The sequence below is a fragment of the Misgurnus anguillicaudatus genome, chromosome 16, assembly GCF_027580225.2.
Source record: "Misgurnus anguillicaudatus chromosome 16, ASM2758022v2, whole genome shotgun sequence".
Classification (NCBI taxonomy): Eukaryota; Metazoa; Chordata; class Actinopteri; order Cypriniformes; family Cobitidae; genus Misgurnus; species Misgurnus anguillicaudatus.
In genome coordinates, this window is record NC_073352.2 from 32,918,148 (window position 1) to 32,943,151 (window position 25,004).

The 25,004-nt window shown below is 38.2% G+C and overlaps 2 protein-coding genes across 5 annotated transcripts in view; one reads left to right on the forward strand and one right to left on the reverse strand.

Moving 5' to 3' along the window:
- Positions 1–15,725, reverse strand: part of ppp3cb (protein phosphatase 3, catalytic subunit, beta isozyme) — a 49,677-nt gene extending 33,952 nt beyond the window's left edge. Inside the window, exons 1-2 of one of the 4 annotated variants that reach the window (XM_055178647.2) lie at positions 14,765–14,905; positions 12,006–12,017 (exon numbers count right to left, since the gene is read on the reverse strand). In XM_055178647.2, coding sequence (XP_055034622.1) covers positions 12,006–12,017; positions 14,765–14,789 — 37 coding nt within the window. In that variant the 5' untranslated portion in view covers positions 14,790–14,905. Of the gene's footprint in view, positions 1–12,005; positions 12,018–14,764; positions 14,921–15,276 lie in introns of those variants that run through there. The other 3 variants (XM_055178649.2, XM_055178646.2, XM_055178648.2) reach the window with 3 other exon arrangements.
- A 1,268-nt stretch (positions 15,726–16,993) lies between these two features.
- Positions 16,994–24,554, forward strand: ube2d2 (ubiquitin-conjugating enzyme E2D 2 (UBC4/5 homolog, yeast)). The gene is made up of 7 exons (XM_055178652.2): positions 16,994–17,279; positions 18,494–18,557; positions 19,736–19,767; positions 19,954–20,031; positions 20,245–20,350; positions 21,546–21,639; positions 23,478–24,554. The coding sequence occupies exons 1-7, from the start codon at positions 17,256–17,258 to the stop codon at positions 23,521–23,523; spliced, it is 444 nt and encodes a 147-aa protein (XP_055034627.1). The 5' UTR covers positions 16,994–17,255; the 3' UTR covers positions 23,524–24,554.
- Positions 24,555–25,004: the final 450 nt, after the last annotated feature.

The window sequence follows — 25,004 nt, forward strand, 5'->3', positions numbered from 1 at the left end:
TTTTCTTATAAAATTTAAGCTTGTCTACAGAGTCTATTTCTTTTTATGAAAATGTGTGCGTGTTGATCACGTGCATGCTTGTGATGTCTGCAGTGCTTGTGTGTGTTTGTCAGTGCAGTGTATTTGCCTGAGGAGAAAGTGTTATGTAAGAGATCTTTGCTGCATACTGCACTTCAATAATACTGCAACATAAGGACACATACACGTACATACACACACATACAATAAGAAATCACATATTAAGACAGATTGGAATCTTAGTGACAACACAACCACTTTCTTTGCATCTCTTTGATATCTCAACTGTTTCTCCTAGACAACAATGTATTTAATAGAGAAGAAATAGAGATGTCACCTGCCCCGTATATTTCTCCTCCTGAGAATTTGGCACTCTCTGGAGTTTCAGAAGAGATCTCAGCAATGTTTCAAACTATACTCAGATATGTCACCATACCAAAGATCGCAACCAATGGCTGTAAACTCCTTTGAAGGATTATTCCACTTTCATAAAAAATCCTGATTATTTACTCACCCCCGTGTCATCCAAGATGTTTATGTCTTTCTTTGTTTAGTTGAAAGAAAATTAAGTTTTTTTTTTTGAAGAAAATATTCCCAGATTTTTCTACACATACTGGATTTTAGTGGACCTCAAAAGTTTACAGTTCTAATGCAGCTTCAAAGGGCTCTGAACAATCCCAAACGAGGCATTAGGGTCTTATTTAGTAAAATGGTGGTCATTTTCGACCCCCAGCAAAAGTACTTTTATAGGTGCAGTGTGTAAATTTAAGCGGCATCTAGTGGTGAGGTTTCAAATTGCGCCCAAAGGCTCAGTCCACGGCTCATCCCTCGCTTTTGAAACGCATAGAGAAGCTACGCTAGCCACCATAGGACAAACACGCCATCGTCAGAGACAACTTGGTAAACAAAGTTTGTCAGTTAAGGGCTTCTGTAGAAAAAATGGTGGCACAAAATGGCGACTTCCATGTAAGGGGACCCTCGGTGTATATAGATAAAAACAGCTTATTTTAATGTCATTAAAACATTATAGTTAATTTTGAAAGGTCTTTATACACCACATTTTCTGCATTTCTGTCAAGGGAATCTTCTAAAAGTTACACACTGCACCTTTAAACCACAACTTCTCATCTTGCACTAGCCGTGTGATGCACCAGCGCAAACTTTCGCATTACATAATCACGTCGAAAGGTCACGCGTTACGTATATAAAAATGCACACTTGTGGCCCATTTGAAACAATAAACTGACACAAAGACATTAATTAGTATCAGTCAACATACAACATTGTCTGAATTGTCCTCTTTCTCCACACTTGTAAACACCGGGGTGGTAGTTTTGCATACGTCATGCGTGACCTTTCGACATGATTACAAAATACGTAAAGTCACCCTAGCACATCCCAATGTTAGTGCAAGACAAGGGGCCCTATCATACACCCGGCGCAATGCAGCGCAAGTCTCCTTTATGCTACACTGAAAAAATGATTCATTCAATTTACAATTTTTTTTTAAGGAAAGCGGTTGCAATCAATTTATTTAAGTGACATTTAAACAAAAGTTTTTGTTTTTCTAATTATTTTTTTGTTTAAATGTAGCTTAAATAAATTGATTGCGACTACTTACCTTAAAAAAATTAAGTAAATTAAATGAATTTCTTTTTCAGTGTAATTCCAACCTGGTGTGTTCAGGCGCATTGTTGGTGCATTGCTATTTTGAGGCAACTAAAATAGACTACGCCATTGACCAACCAAAACCTGGTCTAAAGTCTATGGCGCAATATTGTTTTTGTTATTTAATGAGCGCGTTAGTAATATGCGCCTATAAACGGAACGACAAGACGCAATTGCTTATCACACAAATGGATGCGCAGCAGCACACAAAAGTTTTAAATATGAAAAATTAAAAAAGGATTAATTTGTAAAAGATTATTATTGAGTCTCTTGGACATAAATGAGGACGTAGATATGTTAGAAGGCGTAAAGAAATGCTTCACCTCTAACCTGGTAAGTCATTAAATGTTTTGTTTTAAACAAATGCAAATATTGCATCTTTTTTTAAATGTTTTTTTTAATGCTACCCCACAGATTTATTGTATATGATGACTTTGTGAGAACCGTTTTTATGTAATGCTTTTTAAAACACTAACAGAGTGCTGAAACTGCTCTCTACATGTTTGTAAATTCTTTATGTCTTGTTTGTTACAAATAAAGCATTTTTACAGTACAAAACCTTTTCTGGCATATGTGTAAATTATTCTTTGAGATTACCCATCATGTAGGCTGTCCATACATTTACAACAATTAAAAGCCTGCTAATTTTATTTCCATGACTGTAAGAAAATGACATTTAAAGGTTTTAATACAAAAAATAAAAATTTAAATACAAATAAAACAACGCAATTTTTTTATATCAATCTTAAACTGGTGGTCTTCTTCCTCCGCTTAGCTTTTCAGTTTACAAATTCCACCATCTAAATAGGGAATCGGCATGGTGCCAGCGCAACTGGCTTTTAAAGGGGATGAGAGCTAAGACTCTCATTGGTTTATTGCATGTTACGCCCAAAACACACCCATTACTCATTACAAGAATAGGAACAACGCTTTTAGACAGTTGCTTGGTGCAAAAAACATTTCCCCTCTCTTTAAATTAGCAAAAGTGGAAATGGACACGCCTGTTTAGACCGTGCATCATGCGCTTTAGACAATGCGTTTAGATCGTTAAAATGGGACCCAAGAACTTGTGGTTTAAAAGTCCTTTTTTTGTGAAAATGACGATGGTTTCGCTAGATAAGACCCTTGGATCGGTTGGGATTGTTTGGAGCTCTTTAAAGCTGCATTGGAACTGTAAACTGTTGAGGACCACTTAAGTCCACTATATGGAGAAAAATCCTGAAATGTTTTCCTCAAAAATTTGTATTTCTTTTCCACTGAACAAAGAAAGACATAAACATCTTAGATGACATGGGGGTGAGTAAAAAATAATAAGATTTTTTTTAAAGTAAAATAAGTCCTCTGAGTTACAACAAAGCAAACTCTGAGCAATAACCAAAAACTTTGTTTCTGTAGCTCCACTGGTAAAGCATGGTGCTAGCAACACCAAGGTCATTGGTTTGATTCAAGGGGCAACCTTCTGGTGTCTCTCGTGAATCCAACATGGAAGTGACTTGAACTGCTTATCAACAGATAACTGGCTCCAAAAGGGAGTCAATCCCATAGATCCCACATGTTAAAATATAAAAATATATATATAAATATTCTGCATAATTAAGGGTTTGGCCACTTAAGTGACAGGTGGATTGTTACTAGGCAGGCATGGTTTAAGCAACCAGGCACCACAGCTTCACCCACGTCCGCCTCTTTGCCTATTTTTGGTTATCCAGGAGTGGCTCGCGGTGCAATGGTCGACTTCACCCACTTTGGGGGCCTGAAAAATGCTTACGGGTGATGTCACGGACACTACGTCCATGTTTTATAGACCCCTTAATCGCCCACATCACCGTGACTTCACCGCTCTGCATATGTACTGTTGTGTTGGTTTTATCTAGTACAAATCAGCAAGTTTCTGTTTATAGGTGAAAAGTCGCCAACCGCGCAGTTATAAACGCGGTTAGCTTAAATGTTATACAAACATACAGCGATAGATGTGTGTGTCATGCTTTGAATGGTCTCTTAAAATAATCCACATTGCTAATCGTAGTTAGCCCAGCGATATACATAATTAGACATTAAGAAAAAGCGTTGACGAAATTCCCCAAACCACCAGAAAGTAATTCATATGTTGTCTAGGAAATATCCCAAACCTGGTTAAAATCGAGTTAATTTACAAAAATAGCTGTCACGGTCCCGCAGAATCAGTGACTGTCATATTCGGACAGTTCCTAAACTTTTTTTGCATCCACGTTTAATAAATCTCTCCTAAAACATGCTAGCTCACGCTTGTCAACATTGCCTCCACGGCTCTTTTGGCCTCCAGCTAAGCCCCGCCCACCCGGAGACGTTGCAATGTTTACAAACTTTTAAGGGGTCTATACAGTCTATTGTTTGTTCTCCAGCGAAAACATAAATTGACAAAATGCTTAGGACCTGGAATGCACTGTTATCTCTTTTTGAATAAAAGTGTTTGCCAAATGCATAAATGTAAGTATTTTTCCTCAGTACACAGTAGAGATATTTACATACATTTCTACTTGGCCCCGTAAGCGTAGTCATGGATGCAGTCATACAGCATCTTCTCATGTCAATAAACACAGACACAAAGTTCATCTTTTCACAGGGGTTTTATGCAAATAAACATGCAGGATAAAAACCCGACACATGTCAGATAATCAGCCACAACAATGCAATGCAACTACATGAATCATTGATCAGAGAGCAGAACGCAGCCGCGAAACACAGTGTGGGCTAAATATAACGCTGTTGTTGCGAGATTGCGAAACTCAACCTCCACACACACTTTACAAGCATAAACAACAAACACACACAATCGTGGGTTATGAGAAAATGTCCATTTATGCATTTGCCAGATGCAAGCTATATATTGTCTGCGTAGAATAAACGCGATGTTAAACTTAGCTGTTGTGCGCGTGAGGCTACGCATAGCCTACACTTTACATGTGACATTTTGCTCATCTAAATCTTCTCTAATAGTTTTTTTTTTCATAAAAAACATGGCAATGAACAAACTAGGCAATAAAGAGGCTGCTTTGGGTTTCGAAAACTCTCCTAATTTGCAGCAGTTTTCTTTGCATTTCTGTCTCTTTTCCTGCGCTCCCTCTCCATTCTCACCTTGATGAGTGATGAGAGTCTGTATGATACTCTCCTCTTAGAGTAACACTTACAAAACGCCCGGCCCATCCTCCCTTTACACATTCATAAGCGATGAAAAGGATTGTCTGCGGATCCGTTGAGCCTGCTGGAGCCCCACCACTGCTAACACAGATAATGGCCTAGAATCATACTTTGGGAAAGTAGGGCGTTCGCAGGCTCGCGCTTGTTCCCGGACCCCAGAGGTACGAGGAGAGGGACTCATTCAGGTCACAGCTGTGCTAGAGCTTTCTCTTTCTCTCTCAATCTTTCCATCTTACCCTTTCCTCCTTGATCATTTACTGTACTTTTGCCCTCACCCTGTCCTGACCTGCACATTACAGAGACTCTCATGCAACAGTCTCAATAGCACGATCCAAGTCATCTGACTGACATGTTAAAGGTGGGGTGCATGATCTCTGAAAGCCAATGTTGACATTTGAAATCACCTAAACAAACACGGCCCCACCCCAATAGAATCTGGACCTTCTTTTGATAGACCCGTCCCACACATACGCAACCCAGGCAATGATGTTGGATAGTAGACACGCCCCTTACTGCTGATTGGATACAAGTGTGTTTTGGTACTCTGCCCGACTCCCTTTTCCAAAGTGTTTTTAAACATGTGCAGAATTTTTTTTTTAAATTTAGTTTTGCGAAACTATTGCGTGCGCACGTGAAACTATGCCGTGCGCATGTGAAACTATCGAAACTAAATGCGAAAGTTTAACGAAACTAAACTTTATTTCATTTTTGCTTCATGTCCCCTTAGGGGCTCCGCATCAATCACAGTTATTTAAAAAAAAAATGCTGGGTTGTTTTAAACACATGATGGGTAATTATTGCACTCTAAAACGGGTAAAAGGGGACAATCACAGCCGTTGGGTTAAATTAACCCAAAAACATTTTTATATTTGACCAACAATAGGTTAAAATGATTCAGCATTTTCTGTTGAAGCAACCCAGCATAGGTTAAATTACAACTCGTGTGTTGGGTTCGTCCCTTTTTGACCCAAATGGCGTGTTTTAAAGCACAATATTTAAGTAATCGTTCAGACTTTGGTTCACAAAATCATACTTATTTAAACGTGGCCCCAAGTGACACAACAATCCATTTTGGAGGTGATTTTCCTGCCACCAGAGGTTTGAATGATGTGCTGAGTCAGCAGTCTGTACACACTGATATTTACAGCGAGTATGAAGTGCACTTCTGCATTTGGACCATTTCACAATATGCATTAGATCACAAAGTTCTACAACAATAGCATCGGTGTCAAGGAATCACATGCAATAACTTTTGTTTTAAATCAGATTAACAGAAAAGGTGGCCTCCAGTAAACTCTATGCTGTATGTGAGACTATCTCATCTTTGTGTCCGAAATTGCCCACTTCCATAGTATATAGTGGGCAAAAATTAGTATGCACAACGAATGGTATGTCCGAAACCTCAGTATGCAAAAAAAAAACAGTTTGTGAGAAATCCCCGTACGTCTACTCTGCTTGTGCCAAGATTTCTCAGTATTTTCTCAGATGGACAATATTTTATCCCAGAATACCACAGGAGGCGAGGAGCCACCAGATTCAAAAAGTATATAAACAATAATGTGAAAAATAAGATGGATGACCCTTTTCAAGTCAACAGTTTAAAGTTGAACATGAACTGAAGATATTCACAAACAAATTAAAGGGATAGTTCACCCAAAATGAAAAAATGAAAGCTTTATCATTGTTTAATCACCCTAATGTCATTTGAACTCCCAATGTCTTTCGTTGTTATTCAGAACCCAAATGCAGATTTAATAGTGTTGTTTGGGGTTTTTTGGTTACTATTTAAATGGATGGTGACCACCTCAGTCACCATCCACTTCCATAGTAACCAGAAAACCCTTTAAGCTTAAAAACAGACCCAAAAGTGTTAAATAAATAACTCTACTTAACTTGTGTCAAATAAATTAAGTGTCCTGAAGACATTTAAGGGCCGTTCACATTATAATGATAAGGTCAGGCTAATTGTAACTATAAAAAAACATCGTTTTAAAAATATTTTATATTAAAGTTCACACCACAACTATAACTATAAGGATAAAGATAAAAGAATGGCATTGTTGCGATTTTTCCAACTCATGAACGATAAACCATTGACATCCAATCAAATCTATTTGAACTTCAAGTGTACGCGTATTTGAAATTATAATTGACATGGTGGAGAAGCTCATTGCTGTGGTCCATACCGTAAAAATACCTCAGATATCCAGATATATATTGCAGTCGCTGTTAAATTGACTACGTAATGCTTTTTATTCTACTACGTTGACTACGCCAAAGGATATTAAATTACACAAACTACTAGATTCACGGTTTAGAGTTACGTGAAACGCAGTGTGTTGAGGACATCTGATGGTTATAGCCGCTGTAAATGCAACAATTACAGCATATTTACACCTTCAATGGCATGTAAACAATTGCAAACGTTTTTATTACAGGAAATATGCAATATTAGTTAATGCCATTCGAAGGCAAGTGATTGTGCGAGTACGCATATTAACATATCGTTATCATCCAGTGATGTGGATGCTAATACAATTATTGTTATGATTATCGTTAAAGTGAGAATGGCCCTTTTCTCCTTTACTTTCTTAAAGGAAGATACCATGACTGTTGAATGCATCATTCTGAAAATTATTACCTGCGCAGTATAAAAATTCACCAAATTAACACATTTTAAAGCATGTAATTTAATAAACAATTTATTTGTTGGTGCATAATAATCAACTTTATTTATAATCCTTATTGCTCCTTTTTGTAATATACTTTATATATTGGATTTATATTGGTTTTATATGCATGACCCCACACCTCCACACAATAACTCATTTATGGAACTATGAATGAACAATAAAAAAAAAATAATGAGTTTTAATTTAAAATATGTTTTGTTCTATTTAATATTCCAATTAATTAATTTTACTTTTTACATTATTAATATGTGATTTCCAACATAATTTATGATCATTATGACACATAAACATTTATTTTCATATACTCTTTCAATTTCCTCATTACTAATCCTAATTTTGGCTTCATTACAATACTTAGCTAATAGCTAAATATTATACACTTACTCAAATTCAAAGAAAGTCTGTTATTGTCAAACATTTTTTTAAAAAAACATAAATTCTATTTCCACTGTATTCAGAAGCTGTTCCAGATTTTTCCCTGAACAATATAAGTTTGTGTCATCAGCAAACAAAACTATTTTTGATTGTTCAGACTCTTTACAAATATCATTTATATACAGTACAAACAATTTGGGACCTAACACAGAGCCTTGTGGAACACCACAAGTGCCTTTCTTTAAAAAGCCACTTGTGGTGTTCCAATATGTATCAATATATGCCCATTCCTACATAGCCTTTATTGAAAAATATAAGCACTAGATTTCCATATAGACGGTTTCAGCAGAAACAACATAAGCGGCTTTTGTGGACTAAACACAACTTTCGATAGAATTCCACATAGAATTAATAACAACAGAGTGCTTTTACAGTAGTTTATTTCTGATGACACTGAACTAAAATGACTGTGTAAAATGAATGTATACAATGTTAGTTACAGGTAACAACCTCTCCGCAGTTGTGATCTATGCTCGTTGTCTCCCCTATTCTTTAGCAAACTAAAACATTTTATTTTCGACAAGGTATTTGTTTCAGAGATCAGTTTAGCCACTAGCCAGACCGATAAATAAATACAGACCGGAAGTTCACTTCAGTTCAGACATGTAACCGCGACAACGCGTGTCTGTCCAATGAAACCGTCTATATGAAAATGTATTATTTCATCACATATCCAATATATTCACAATAATTTTGTTTTGTAAGGGTAATTGACTCCGGTCCTTTGAAATATTTGAAAATAATGCACACCCGCAGTGTAACGCCATTACCCCCTTGGGTGTACAATTATTAAATTCTTGCGTAAACTTCCTAAAATTGCCTAAACAACAGGACAGACACAGAAAATGTGCATTTGCATTCTGAAGGACAAAGACATTGGGGATTCAAATGACATGGGGGGAATCATGATAAGATTAAAATTTTTTGGGTGAACTATCCCTTTAAGTCCTGATGAGTGTATTCTTGTGTATTCTGGTTATTATAATTGTGAGCAAAACCTCCAGTCCCGTACCAAATTTCAGGATTTGAGTGATCCATCAAATTCCTGACAGTACAGACTATCCAGACAGGCTACAGCAACATGTTACTTTTAAAAATAACACTCCCTCACACCACACCTGTTGATATGAATTATGCAACACAAAATAACCTCGCATGATAATTTTGTTTTAGATATAGAACACCAAAATATGATACAAAAAGAAATAATATCCAAATAATTAGCTTAAATGTTTATCCATGAGGTCCTACAGTTGCACATTGAGTACCATAACCGTACCGATTTATTAGGGAACTGACTGTACGAACCCTGCTGCATATTTTATAAGATTATCAGATGCTCATTCATATATATATATATATATAAACTTTAAAGATCTGAAGCAACATACAACTGAAACCGAGGGCAGTCGAACACCCACAATGTTGCTCTAGAAACACATCCAGTGTGCTAGATGCAACATCCTGTAATTAAAGTGTTGACAATCTGAAATACATCATCCTGTGATAACTATAAGAGGGGCTTGTTTCAGCCCTATGGGGCCACGAAAATGATGAAAGAAATTTTACTTCATGAATGAGGGAAAAAAAGGAATCGAAGGAATGAGATCATTAAAAAAGAGCCTGGTGCATAAGAGCCTGACCCAGATTAGTAGGAGGTAACAGGGCATCACCCGCTTTTGACAGAGGGATTTTACAAGCGCCGTTTGAAGTTGCGCAGTGAATGCACACTTAACGCATGATGATGCCATCTGCACGCATGTGTACGGAGAGGAGGCGGGACTTCAAGCCAACAAATGGGCGAATAAACCAATCAAGGAGGGGTGAACTGGGATGATTGACAGGTCAGTAAATACAGGACAGAAGTCAGCATTGCAGATCAGCTGGATTTCTAGATCACATAAATGTTCCTGGTTTTGAGCGGCCTGATTAGGTCGCTCTGCAATGTCCTCTAAACTCACACACAAGTATTTATGTTAAAGAGGCTAAATTTAGTCTCGTCGTCTTCTCTCTTGCTCTTTCACTATTCTCAATTTTACCTGTTTTGAACCAGATCTGTGGACCGGTATCTGCATGTAGCATATATATGCATATGAATCTGTATATCAATGATTGTGTGTTGTGTAGTAACGATTTTTTTTAATAGCTTATGTTAATTTAAGGTTATCAGGTTTTGTATGTCCACAGCATGATGTCATTCCAGGTTAAACGTGCACATTGCTGTAAAGATGTACGGCAGGACTTTATTATATCTATCTAGAATGAATCGGATCATGAATAATGGGTGTTTAATACTACAATGGAGCCAGAGCTAAATTTGAGTTTGCAGTGGACTGTGAGTTTTTTTTACCTTTTTGATCACCTTAAAGGCACAATATGTAATATCTTTGCATTAAAATATCATATTTCCTATATAATGTGTACACACATTATCACAAATGTATTCACAGATGTTAAAATACAGAGAATTTACAGTTTTAACCAGCGCTCTGCCCCTGTTCATAGGGTCACTTGTCAATGATGTCATATCCGCTATCCTCAATGTTCGCTTTTGCTGCCATAGAGCTGTTTGACTTAAGGGGCTGGACACACCAAAACTTTTAAACGCGGCTGAAAACGCCTTGAGGACGCCGAATGCCAGCTGTTTTTCAGCTGAGTGCCAGCTTTCTTCAGCTGAGCGCTTTGATACTTCAGCTGCGAGCAGGTTGGTTGCTGTGGTAATGTCCCGCCCCTCCTCCACTGTGATTGGGCGGCCGTGTGAGAACTGACATTGACGAGCGGAGCTTTTCTCCCAAAGTAGAATCTCTTTCAACTCTCGAGGCTCAGCGCCAAGCGCGGAAAAACCGCAGAGCGCCGGTTTTCAGCGCGGAAAAAACCCGCTAGCTGCTAGCTTATTTGAAAAACGCCGAGCTTCCATTGGAAACAATTGAAAACATGCGCCGGCCGCGTGCGTAAAAGCGTTGGTGTGCACGCCCCCTAACACGGCACTGCACAGACTGATTAGCAGGTAACATCGAAGTATTGTAGGGGCAATTCAAAAGCAGTACTGTTGGGGCGCTCTCGTGCTACTAATAGGCTACACCAATCAATCTGCTTCTTTCAAGCCACAATGTGGACTTAATAATAATGTAAACTAACAATTATAAAACTTTACTACATTATGCTTCCATGAACATGATGCGTGAGTCCTGTTGGATCGATTCCTATTAACAGTGAAGGTGAAGCCACGCTTTCACAGCGTCATCAAGCTACGCCGTTGTTGTTGTTTGGCGACCTCTAGTGGTGAAAATTACATATTGCATCTTTAAAGGGACAGTAAGTAGGTTTTAAGTGTTTTACTAATCAAAATCAATGTCTTTATTCATAAATATGTCCTCGTTGGTGTCAAATGACCTATGCCAGGATCTGACTTTTCTTTGCAAGCTTATAATTTATTTTCTTTACTTACATTGAACGGGTAAGTCCAAGGAGGCTTTCATGTCGTTCCGCTGTATTGATAAACTATAATAGCAGAGAGGGACAAAAAGCACTAGCCTACCAACGCGTTTCCACAATGCATTTTTTGCATTCAGAACACGTGAACTAGCTGAAACGGACAAGGAGATCAGTGAGTACATAACGGCTACCGTAGTTGCAACACGCATTCGGAAAAGCGAGGCGCTAGAGAGCACTATTCGTTTGAATGCAAAATACAATTTCACCACTAGATGGGGGTAAATCCTACTTATTGTCCCTTTAAAGGTGGCGCACATTTTTTTTTGGGCCACTACTGTAAACATGACTTGAAACTAAGATAAATCATTATAGTTTAATACAAATTTAAAATAATCCATGCATTTATTTTAAATGCATAAAAATAAAGTTTGAAATGTTCCTTTGTTTACAAACACAGTACTACTACCAATGTTGCTGTGTCAGGCTTGCATGTTCGAGCAAACAAGAAAAAGTTTTAACAGCATCCTAGAACCACAGTTTGTACAATTTTACAGGTGAATTAACCTATGAAAGACTTACAGTTGCTTTTAGCTTCAGGTCCCACCCAGGACATAGAGAGAGAGAGAGAGAAAGAGAGAGCGTGTTAGTTCTCAGTTAAACACATCTGCATGTATTGATGTATGCATGCTCAAGTCAATGTATCTGGTGACCTGTCTGTTGTGTGTCTGTATGTGTTTGTGCCTCTGTGTGGGAGGAAACAGTTTTCATCATATTCCTGCAGTCCTGTATCACTGTGTAATGTGAAATTGCCTCTCTCTCTCTCTCTCTCTCTCTCTCTCTCTCTGCATTGCATAATTTAAGTGTGCAATAAAGTTGATTATCTCAATATCTGGTGAAAGGGGCAGCACTTTATACTGCGAGTCCTGTTTAAAACCAACATTCTCATATGCATAAAAGCAGAACAGAATTGTGTGACTCTACCCTTACTATTTCTGCTGTTTTAATACTGTGCACAGTATGCAAATTAACGGTATGCATGAAATATCCAGACGACCTTTTGTAGTAAACCAAAGAGCGCACTGCACTCAACTTCGGATAAAACAAGCTGCCAAATGCATCAGGTTTCAGAGAAACATAACACTTTAGTGAGGTTTATCTGGTTTTTCGATAAAGAGAAAGTCACTGTTATCCTCAATGTTGTAAGTCGCTTTGGATAAAAGCGTCTCGTAAATGCCTAAATGCAAATGTAAACATATATGAAATTGCCGTATTTTTAAAGAAAAAACGATGAAGGTGATAATGACCTTCCTGTTCATAAATAGGAGCTTCCCGGTAGGACCTAAGGGTACCACTACAGATGCACGTAATGAGGTCATGTGACAAAATTTGACACATATAATGAGGTCATGTGACAACATGTAAAACAAGTAATGAGGTCGTGTGATGATAATGCAGTATACTGTATACTATTATTACATAATGCATACTATTTCACCTTTCATTCTTAAATATAAGTCAATATTTAGTGCACATCCAGTAATCACTACTGTGTGTGAGGAAGGATGCTGGAACAGCATGCACGTCAATCCATCTATCTGCTGTCATGTACCTAATTCCCTGTTTCTACCACTTTTCATCCTCTACACCCTTCACACACCCCCCTCTCTTTTCTTTCACCTCCCCTCGCTTCATTTATCGGCAAGCTGATGTCAACACTCCCTTTAACATCCCGTTCATGTTGTGTGTTGGCGCTCGGCGGGAGGCATGCATGAATTAACACAGACGTGATGTGAAGAAAGTGTTGATCTTTGAAGCCGTTTCTTTTATGCTTTAGTTCTCTCTGTGAAACGTGTCCATGTGTGTTTACCTGTGTATGCAAACAGTATATTCTTGTATTAAACTGTTCCATTCTTTAAAGCCGGGGACACCTATTAGTACCAATCATAAAAAATACACTGCGATGCAATTACCAGAACCTGGTCATTACTGTCGCATTACTACATTCCTCTGGGAAACAGATGGCGGTGAGCTGCATTCTGTCTAATGGTGAACGCGGCACATAATATCCTGTGTTAATGATGAAAATCATCTCAAGTAATACAGCTAGTTACTCAATGTGTGCTTGGGTTCATTATCTTAAAAATGCCATTTTCAAAACACTACTGTTACACCTTCTACACTAAATGAACAATAACAAAAAAGTAGGGATGCACATCAGGTGCCACTGTAATGCTATGGTATTCAATTTTTGAAATATAATAAAAGTAATTACCATGTTTTTGTTTAATAATATGTTCTTGAAGTACCATGTAAATACTACATTAAACAGTAAATACGACTTGAATGAAATAAGCATCTGATTACCATTTATTCACAATGCATCCATCTGTATCACACACTTGCTCTTGTTCACTAACTAAATCTGGCTGTTAACTAAATCCCAACAGTTAAAAATACATAACTGTGACACACATGCCATAGTATGATTATTTAATGCAGAATGGCATATGTTGCAAAAATAATTACTCCAGTTTTTAGGGACGGTCCATTTCATGGCAGAAAACAAATCTCTGCCCACTCTCTATCCGAAATACACTCATGGTCAACCAAAATCCTACTTCAAAACTCTACTATAATCCAAACACAATTCCAGTGTTCCTCACAGTGTTCATTTCCTGTCTACAGCCAAGCTGAACTCCAATTAACCACCCACACCATACATCCTCATACACATCAAATAAAACGCATCCCTACAGTATCATCTGCCCAATAATATGGCAGCAACATACATCATCAACACCAACACCAGAAGCCTGTTTTGATGATATGTATACTCTAGTTTAAACTAGGACTTTTAAATAAAGCCTAATAAATTTTAAATAAAGTCAAAAATTCACAGTAGTTGTGACGGGTATGTTTACGCTTGAATCGATGTATTTATGCGTCATCATCATATACAATGCAGATGCAATGCACAGAGTATTTAGCCATCGTATCGAGCCTGTGCGTCCTTGTTTACAATGTCTCATCTCTAGCAACGAATCGATAAACTGCTAAAATATCCTCATAGGCCATCTATGAAAGGATGCCCGTGTCCGTATAACAACGAGCATTTTGCCTCCTCGACAAGGGCGCACTCGTGTAAGGTCTGAGAGCATTGAACATTTCACATCATTAGACGCCAAATCGATACGGTAACTCACGAGATCATCTCGTTATCCGAGCGATGGTAGCTACCCAACAAGAGCGCGCGCACTGACACTGGAGTAAAAGATGCGTACGGCCGTGCGTAAAAATGCATGCGATAATGCATAAATGCAAGGCGAAAATTACGCTACCTTTAAGTCGTCCTTTCGCTGTCATCCTTAAATTGCCAAAAATATTTCATTGGAACGGGATGTTAATCTCTCTCTTGCTCTCCTCCCTCTCTCTCGCTGTTAATAACCTGGCACTGTATAACAGTTCATGCATCCGCCAGCAGGCGCGCGCAGCCTCCGATGCGCTCTAGAGATGTGTCTCGCCTGCATCAGCAACACTGGGCATATAGGAAGCCTTTACTAGGTTGCCAACCTCATTACCGAGGTTTTTTTGGGGGGAAGTGCAAACATATCCTGTGATCTTTCATAAATCGTTGATGCAAAACTTTTGACGTCTCTCCTCCTCCAAAAATATCTACATTTACTAGAAACTGTGTAGGCACATCATAGCATATCATCAAAACAATATGAGCCATTATAATAGAAACAGATCTATCATTAATCATGCACAATCATCACACAACTGTCGAGTCTCGCATTCACAGATATAAACGCCGAGTGCCCTTTAACGCATAAAAACGCAGTGCACTTACATTTGATTACGCGGTCTGCGGGGTTTAAACCCATGATGTCTGCGTTGGACATCTTCATGAGTTGCTGTAGATAACGGGAAAAGTGCGCCTACTCCTAACGGGTGAGTGTACGGACGTCGGTGGTGGACGGATTCGCCGGCTGCAGAAGCAGCATCACTTGGTGCGTCTCTCCTTCGTCCACCGTCGGTCAGGGGGTGAAGATGTGTCGCAGCAGATCCGGGGAAACGGTGATGGTGGGGATGCTGGACTCTGCCTGTTGCCGTGAGGGGGCGGATGGATAGAGAGATGGATTGATGGAGCGACAGGAGGGGGGCTGGGAGACTTCTGCACGGTTCAGGGTATCCTCAGCGCGTTGCAGCACCACCCCGACATGGCGAAGGCAGGAACTCCCACGCGCTGGCTTGCAGGGACTGCCTCATACCGCCATCACGCGGAGGCTGATTCGGGGTTTCCCTGCATGCGCACGAGATAAGAAGCGAGCGCGCTCTCAGGCCTTGTTGCTGCTTTACGTCAGTCTGTTTTAACGCAAAACGCATAAATCATTGTCTATGTAAATGTACAAAGTAGTGTTAAGGATTTTTATGCTGTTTGAGTTATCTTTATCTATCTATCTATCTATCTATCTATCTATCTATCTATCTATCTATCTATCTATCTATCTATCTATCTATCTATCTATCTATCTATCTATCTTATTCTATACTTTGCTTTAAAAATAACATTGCATGTTTTAACACTGTGTTGTTACACTCAATCCCTTATCACCATGAACTCATAATCTGTATTATTTTGGATTGAATTGTATGAAAATTCATCCATTTTTAACAATGAATGTGATTGCATGAATGGAGAGGTCACCAGCCTGTGTTTGCCAGATTAAGATATCATAATAAAACGAGGTATTTTGGGAATATAGGCCGATATTTGATCTTTTTGGATTTGTGTAATCAGGATTATGTGGGGATCAGACATAAGCATTCCTATAAATATTTTTTATTAATTGCTTGAACAATCAAATATTACAAATCCGAGCAACCGCAAAATAATAACTAAAGAATTAAAATGTATCAAATTTATTTTAACCAGAATTTAATTATTTGATGGTCAGGATAATTTGACAGATACAGCGCTCAGGTCAAATATGGATTTAGTTGTACAAAAGTAAAAAAAAATTATATATTTTAAAAAATGAAGAAAAAAATCGATGTGTATAAATTTTAATCGCACAACTGGTCCTTAGCTTGAAATGCATATTATCTCGCCTATGGACGATAATCTCGTATGGTACCGCGATAAAATATATTTTTTGCTAAGTATTCCTCCGCAATGGCGACACTTCCTCTAACCGGGGTATTTATGTTATTACATCTACTGTAAAATGTTAATAACCGTACTGTACTCCAAATATGAATACGACTCGTATGAATAATAAATAAACAATGAAATACTTTTCAGTAATTCATACAGTGTTCTAATTCTGTCCGTCCTATGCTTGAGATGAGCATCAGGCTCGTTTTCCGCTCGAAATGGAAGCTTTTAACCACAGGATTCATTTTGGCTCCAAACGCGTTGAAGTATTCGAGCGCGAGCCGCCATTTTGGCACCACTATTGCATCAGTTTCCTTGTTCTCTATAGCGCCATCGAGCAACTGGCGTCGGCGCGCAATCGGTCCCCGGCGACTGCGTCCATTGGCGGAGGGATCTGATTAGAGCAGTGCAGTGTGCGTGATGCGGTAGCTGCTCGCTGCCGTCGCTGCTGCAGGAGGAAGGATCGTACCGCTACCAGCACCACCTTTCAGTTTCGCCTTCAAATTACACCAACCGGCTCCGTCATACACGCAACACCGACTAAACTATCACCCCAAGGCGTCCTCTATCACGACTCCCGAGGGGTTGGTCGAATTAAAAGTGAAGAAACACCGTTTTAATCGAATATAAAACGGGTTTTGCGTGTTTTTGACAGCACTTACAGCACAACAATGGCTCTCAAAAGAATCCACAAGGTAAGGAGAAGGAAGTCAAGGGTGCCAGGGCCCAATTCCGCATCGAAAACATACCATCCTTAGTTACTTTCGCTTAGAAGTCGAGTTAAGGAATGTTATCAAGACGTGAAATATGTGTTAGCCCTGCCGGTGGTACGATGACAAGTGTTTTAAAGCGCCCGGTTCGATGGTTCGGCCCGGGCTTGCGGTTTGCACGGTAGCTAAGCGACTCATCGTCGAGATGTGTGTGTCTGATATTAAAATATACTCGCTGTCTGTTTTGTTTATAACTGTACGAAGTTTTTCTTGAGTTAAAACAAACAGTCATTTTGTGATGGGGATGCGTTAGAAATTGCTCACGGGAGGATTAACGTTAGCTCATGATAACGTGTTAGCATGCTAGCACCTGCTAACCGCTTGTGCTAAAGGCCCGTTTCTAAACCCTGAACAAATATCGTTAATATCATTCGCAGTTTATCTCACTGACAGTATTTTAGTAGTGTTATTCCTGAAAGGTTTGTATTACTTAATAATTTCATAATTTATAAATACTTCGTTTAGGTGTGAACTCTAGTAACGGGTCGTTAGCTACGAGCTAGCGCTGCCGCTCGGGGAGAGGCATCTGGCCCATCAGGTGCCATTGCTTTGATGTATTTTACCATTTTTATGTTATACGGGCATCTATTTTGTATATAATTTTAGACAACGTGTACTGCTCGATTAGAAACTATATGTGAATCTACATGTCATGTTTTAAAACCAAGAACTAAAACGTATGTGGCAAAATGTAGCTCCTGACGCAAATTGGCCTTATATAAAAACTTATGAACGCACTAGATCACGTTTCTATACACATTATAACTTTTTTGGGGGGACTTTTTGATATTTCAGTGGTTTGAGGTCGAGCAGGTTTCTTTAGGTAAAAAACGCTGTTGCATAACCTGTGGTTACCTCTCATGTCATTTACAACAGCAAGTCGACTGTTACGTCCGATATGATATTACTCTTTGCTTATTCTTCTTGAGTTACACTTGCGTTGCAGTTGGTCGGTGTGTTTTACTTTTATTTGGTCAAACGTTTAGATATTCAGAGTTTAGGTTTCGGTGTCGGTTTCATTGCGGCGCTTCGTTGTACTCACTTGCTCACCCAGACAAGCGCGCGCCGCAGGTGTGAAGGCATGTCACACAGGTGATGCTAAGTTTTCACATTTGACAAAGTTGTTCTGTCCTTTACAGGAGCTGCATGATTTGGGCCGTGACCCACCTGCTCAGTGTTCAGCGGGCCCAGTAGGGGATGACAGTAAGTAACACATTTTAAACGGATGTATTATAGGATGTACGTGACACTGGTATTCATTTTTTAAACGCACAATTTCAAAGATGCTTTTTAGGAATATGAATTTGGTAAATGCATTATTCACCCCAGGATTTTGCAGCATCTCCAAAGTGCAGACTGCCAGTACATGTAGTTGCTTTTTCCATGACAGGGATTATCTTAAACCAGGACTAGGCCTTAGTTTAATTAGGAAATATCATATGTTTAAACAAACATGCCTTACTAAAAACTTTACTTGTGCATTTTGATGGAAAACAAAGAGTACTGATGTATTTTAAGATATGTCAGTGCAAGTTGGTTTCAGTTTGGGCGGCTCTTAAAATTTTTTTAGTCTAGGACTAGTCTAATCTCTGTCCAGAAAACTGCCCCATAATTTCTATAGCCTTGCGTAAAGTAAAGGCCTAACATGTGTACCGTTCCCAGACAGCACAGGTTTAATAGGATGCCATTTTAGGGGCAGTTTCTCGGACTGGGCTTATCCTAGTCCTGGACTAAAATGCATGTCAGTGCCATTGTTGTCTTAAGATACATGCCATTATTGTTTTTCTAAGTTGTGTTTAAAAAAAATATTAAATGTCCTACTTTAACATCCTGGCTTAACCTAAACCCTGTCCGGGAAACCGCCGCTTGGTGTACCACAACAAACCAGACTCTGTAAGATACCTTAAGATGTAGTGTGGTCTCAAAAAACAAAACATCATCTTGATTCAAATGCTAAATTTAATCCCATCAGCTGTACTTGTGAGCCATTTATGGTGGCAGAACTCAAAATAGCCTTAATCATATTCTGCCTGTCTAACTGTGTTTTCTATGGTGCTTATTAATATTTAGTATGAGGTTTTGTCACAGGAAGAGTGAATGTATGAACCGATTGGCCAGATAGCAGAATAAATCTTCCTTCAAAGTTTTTATCCTGACTCATATGTAGAAGATTACCTGACCCACTTGGAGCCACAGGGACTTGACTGGAATATGAAAACATAATTGTACCCAAATTTGCTTCATCATCTTTTATACTGTAATCCTCAGTTGGCACTTGAACTTGCAAATGCATGTCTTTTATTTGGTACACTTATATACAGTTATGGTCTCCTAAACATTGACTCTCACAGTGATGCTTCTGTGTGTTCCTTATTTTTCAGTGTTTCACTGGCAGGCCACAATAATGGGACCTGTAAGTATTTTTTTTTTTTGTATTTTCTCTGTTTAATGTCTCGATAGAGATCAACGGGTGTACAAGATTATGCATAAATCATTTAATGTCAATATTGATTACTATAGCAGACCAAGTTCACATTACTTTGGTTGTTGATTTGTTTTGAACCGTGTTGTATAAAATAAGAAATGTTTTGCTCTTCAGAATGACAGTCCTTACCAGGGTGGAGTGTTTTTCTTGACCATACACTTTCCCACAGATTACCCCTTCAAACCGCCAAAGGTGAGTAATGTCCACACCTGTTTGACAAAAGCACAGGTTCTCATGTGCTATTATATATTTGTCTTGTGATTAAAAAAAAATATCTTTATATTTTACATTAAACAGATGAAGTATAAAGCATTTTTTAACTTCTCAAATGTGTTCGCAGAAAGCTGTTTCCTGTCTAACTTGGTATCATTGTGTTTTCTTTGCGGTTTGTTTGTCGTCTTTAAGGTTGCATTTACCACAAGAATCTATCACCCAAATATCAACAGCAATGGCAGCATCTGTTTGGATATTCTGAGGTCACAATGGTCACCGGCACTCACCATCTCCAAAGGTACATTTCAGCCTGGTTTTCTTAATCCAGCAATTAATTAGGATACATTTCCTTGTCCAAGTTATGTCACCCTGGTCTATATAATATGTTTCATAAGAGGTCATAGGATGACTTCTCATTAGGGCTGCAGCCGCTGCACAATATATTGTTTCAGCATCGACATTGCAGTGTGCGCATCTGCAATAGTCACAATCTCGCAGAATGTTTATTTATTATTTTTTTAAATATAAAGCCTTCGCTGTTGTTTCCAAGGGCTGAGCGAAATCCCAGTAACAGTTCACCTTTCAATGAATGTTTATTAACTCTCTTATAAGATCCTTTGGATATATGAATGGATCTAAATTAATAAATGCAAATGTTATTAAAATTTTCTATGGAAATGATCTTGTCGCTTGACAGTTTTTCCTCAAATAGAACTATGCAATGTTTTTCCTTATATTGCGCAAGCCTACATCTCATGTTGCTCTACATTTTTGAATTTTGGAGATACTTTTATTCAAGCAAGTGCGTTGAAAGGTGTGCATTTATACACATTATACTATACATACGTGTTTATCAATAAATGTGCACCCTGGGAATCTGCTTTACATATAGTTAAATATTCAGAAGAAGTCTGACAAAATAAACTAATCCGAATAGGATAAACAGGGTTAAGATTAATTCAAAGCTGTCTGGTGGCTTTGTTTAGACTTAAGAGATTTTTTAGCTATTGAAATATTGGCTTTTACACCTGAGCAGCCTTTTTTAAATACTGGATTATATGCATTCTTTTTATATGTATAATCTAACATTTTCCCAATTTTATACTGATTTATTAGTTACAAATTAGATAATAACTACAATATCTGAAATAGTTTCTGAAATGAGCACAAAAAGACCATCTAGTCACTTTTTTCTGTGAAAGTGAGATTTTGGAAAATTTGCTGCATTCTTTCTATGCAGATGCATGCAGATTTAGACAAATTTTGTGTATTTGCTGTTGCTTGCGTCATTTGTTTTTCTAACAAACAATGTTTTTTATGTTCATTTGAGCTTCTTTTGTTTGGATTTCATGGATAAAGTGTGTAATTTGTTTTACTGCAAACATAATTGCAAAAATAATAGTTTTGTTCTGTTAAAATGATAATTTTGATGATTGTGTTAAGGTGCAGGTTCTCTCTGTTTTGTTTTGAACATTTTGTTTGTTGTCCTGCAGTTCTCTTGTCCATCTGCTCCCTGCTGTGTGACCCTAATCCGGATGACCCCTTAGTACCCGAGATCGCCCGCATTTACAAGACTGACAGGGAAAAGTGAGTGTCCTATAGCGCACTAGAGGAGTACAGCACACTGCGTTTATAAGGTCGACGTGTTTGACCTCCCTATAGGCTTTATCGCACATTAGTATGTATATTATTGCAAAAATTGCTTCATTTCCTATTTGGACATGCATCTCATTCTCTCCACCATAAGGACAAGATATTTATTCATTGACGAGATGAAATCCCTGTTTTGGGATTCGTTTATTTTAAATGCAGCTAAACTTTGGAGTTGTAGATGGGATGACAGTAATTTAGGAAATACGGTGCTTGAGATCTGTCATATGAAAAAAATCACTTGGCATTGTGCTGTCCCTTACATCATCATTATTATAGCAATCGATGCAGATACACAATGCATGACATTAACTGAGTTTACATGCAACCAAATAATCTGTTTTCGTATATTGATGGCTCAATCAGATTGAAAAACCTTCATGGAAACACCTTAATCAATAAGATTTAGGTCGATTGGATGCAAATTTCAATGATATTGAAAGGATGGTGTAGTTCAATCTGTGATCTGATCAGCAACAGTAAAGTATGCATGTAAACACACGAATCATCGTATTTTCTCAGTCAGATGCAAAAATACCTTGCACAGAAGAATTGTGCTTAAGTTAATTTCTTATATTTACCTCTTATTTACGCATCACGTGATTCTCGTCACAGAAACAATGAATAGCAAGGCAATGGCAACATGCATTATCAAGGTAATGGTCAGGTGCTGTGCATTCTTGTCTTTCATAACATTACATAAAGCAAATGTACCGTAAATCAAATAGTATTGTGTCTTTCCAAAAGTGTATTTTCTGAAAATTTTAAGAACAATTTTCTCCAACTCAACTTTGACTTTGTACATTTATCCAGAGATAAATCCTGAACTTGAAGAGGGAAGCTGTGCGCTGCATTGCCATGTCCTCTGCTTTTTTGCGGACTTTAGATTTGAGCTACTTTTAAACAGTTTCTGCAGGTTAAAATGAAAGGATTTCATTTATTAGTTATTGGTATTTGGGCTATGAATAGTCATTGGGATGGTTTTGGGTTAGTTTGAATGTCCATTGGGATGGTTTTGATATGTGAATCTGGCAACCCTGGCTGTGCACTTACGCAGATGTTTAGTTCGGATTATATAGAATGTAGATGTAAACAAACATTTTAATCAGATTGCAATGTTTAGGTTGCATGTAAAGTTCGGTACAGTTGTAACCTCCAATCGGATTAAATTCAGTAGTATTGACACAATTTTATGCATGTAATCCTAGCCACTGTCCTAATAATTACATCAAATTTCCTAAGGCTGTCTTAAAATTGAACTTGAAAGTCAATTAAAAGTGGAAATGTTTTGAGAATGTAAACATTTGATTGAACGGTTGTAACCAGCATGGTTTACTTTTCAGTAGCTATGTTTACATGGACCCATTTTGCCTCCATCGGATTAAAATCTTTCCGTCATGTCATTACGCCAATTCTACGTCATTGCACGTGTGCATATGCTCCACACTCCCGTCCTGTAGGTGGCGGAAATGCACCTTTCAGTGGGTTTGCCAATCGCCATTAAAAAAAAAGATGGCACATGCGCAGAGCGTCCCAGTTTCAGTTATCCATCCGAATCGTATACATGTCCTTTTGAGCGGATTACAAAAGGTATAAACCACCCCTAACAAGCGGATTAGATTTTTAATCAGATTGGCACTTTTTTAGTCCGATTGAGGTGTTTACATGGAGCATTTTTATTCAGATTGATCAATTAATCGGATAACAATTGTCCATGTAAACGCAGCTAATGTTCTGCATTCTTGAATTGTGACCATTTTTTTTTCTTTTCGCAGGTACAACAGAATAGCTCGGGAATGGACACAAAAGTATGCAATGTAGTTTTGGAGTAAGAATCATGGTGGGAGAAATGAACCTCTCCATCTTAAGGTTAGGGGAGATTTGAAAGTTTAAAAGATAAAAAAGCTAAAGAAAAAACAGATCTTGTTGGTTTCCATTGGAGTGCTTTCTTTAAGCCACGCCTCCCCTCATCAGAGCACCTCTCCCTACTCTTATCCCCCCTCGGCAGCCATGGTGTACATACTCAAAACTTCAACTCTAGCCCCTCGTCCCCCAAATTCGGTTCTCTGCTCCACGTCTCCTGCTTACCTTCTTCGTTGCTATAACGACGTATCTGCTGCTTAGGATCAGTCCGTATGAATTTTGCTGTTGAAAATGTTTATGGCTCTAAAAGCATTCCTTGATTTAAGAACTGGGATGGGAGGACTGTTATTTTTTTTCCCTCCGTGCATTTGTCATAGTCTGGAAAAGAGGGATGTGTTCTTTACAGTTTACTTTTATTTCAGTTTCCTGGGCTTCCAACTGTACATTGGATCAGGAAATAATTTTTTGTTTTGTTTTTTTTTTGCTGAGAAGGGAGGGGTATGCTGGCAATCTTTTTGTATAAAATCTGTAAGGAATTCTTTTAAAATCATAGCATATAATTCAAGGAAAATGGACCTCCTGTCCTCTTTTCTGGAGTATTCTTAAGGACTTGAAAACTTTGAATTTATCATTGCAAAGACTGTCTCTACCCCTATTCTTAGCAATGACCAACTCCACCATTCACCATTACGGAGCGTTTCGGACCAGTTATTTAAAGCAGTCTCAATAACATGCGTCTTGTTTTTGTTTTGTTTTTTCTCTCCAAACCACCCTTGTAACCCCTAAGTTGAGTTTTTTTATTTCTTTGTCCTGCTCTTGTTAAATTAGATGCTAACATGGTTCAGCCAGACTCGATTGGGTCCATGGGTGAGAGGACACAAACTCCTCACAGACAAACTTCTGTATATTTAATTTCCTGACAGGCTCGTGTGCCGCGAGCTTTGTGTGTTGATTAAAACTGTGTAATAAAATGATTACTAAAGTCTGAATCACTTTGTGTCTACACTGCTTTGTCATAAAGGTGATATGGACATATGCTTTTAGTCACAAAGATTTCTTTTATAACAAGAAAAGTCTTTGAAGGCTGTTAATACACAGACTATCCATGACATATGTAGAAAATAAATCATAGATTATATATAGATACAAAAATTTTTGCAATTTGAGGAAGAAAATGCTCATGTGAAGTCAAGTTTTGAATGCAATATAGCATTGTCTACTTTTACAGTGTATTTTGCTTGAGTTGATTTAAAGGGTTAGTTCACCTCCCCCAAAAAAATTATCTGATGAATACAAAGGAAGATATTTTGAGCAATGTTTGTAGCCAAACCAAAATCATAAGCTCCATTCACTTCCATAGTATTCTTTTTCCTATTATGACAGTCAATGGGGCCTCAGATCGTCCTTAAAATATTTTTGTGTACACAAGAACAAGGAAA

Excerpts from the sequence above, each read along its gene's own strand:
- ube2d2 (XM_055178652.2), top strand. The coding sequence starts at position 17,256 with ATGGCTCTCAAAAGAATCCACAAG. Across the intron at positions 17,280-18,493 it reads CTCTCAAAAGAATCCACAAG|GAGCTGCATGATTTGGGCCG; the intron begins GTAAGGAGAAGG and ends TGTCCTTTACAG. Across the intron at positions 20,351-21,545 it reads GGCACTCACCATCTCCAAAG|TTCTCTTGTCCATCTGCTCC; the intron begins GTACATTTCAGC and ends GTTGTCCTGCAG.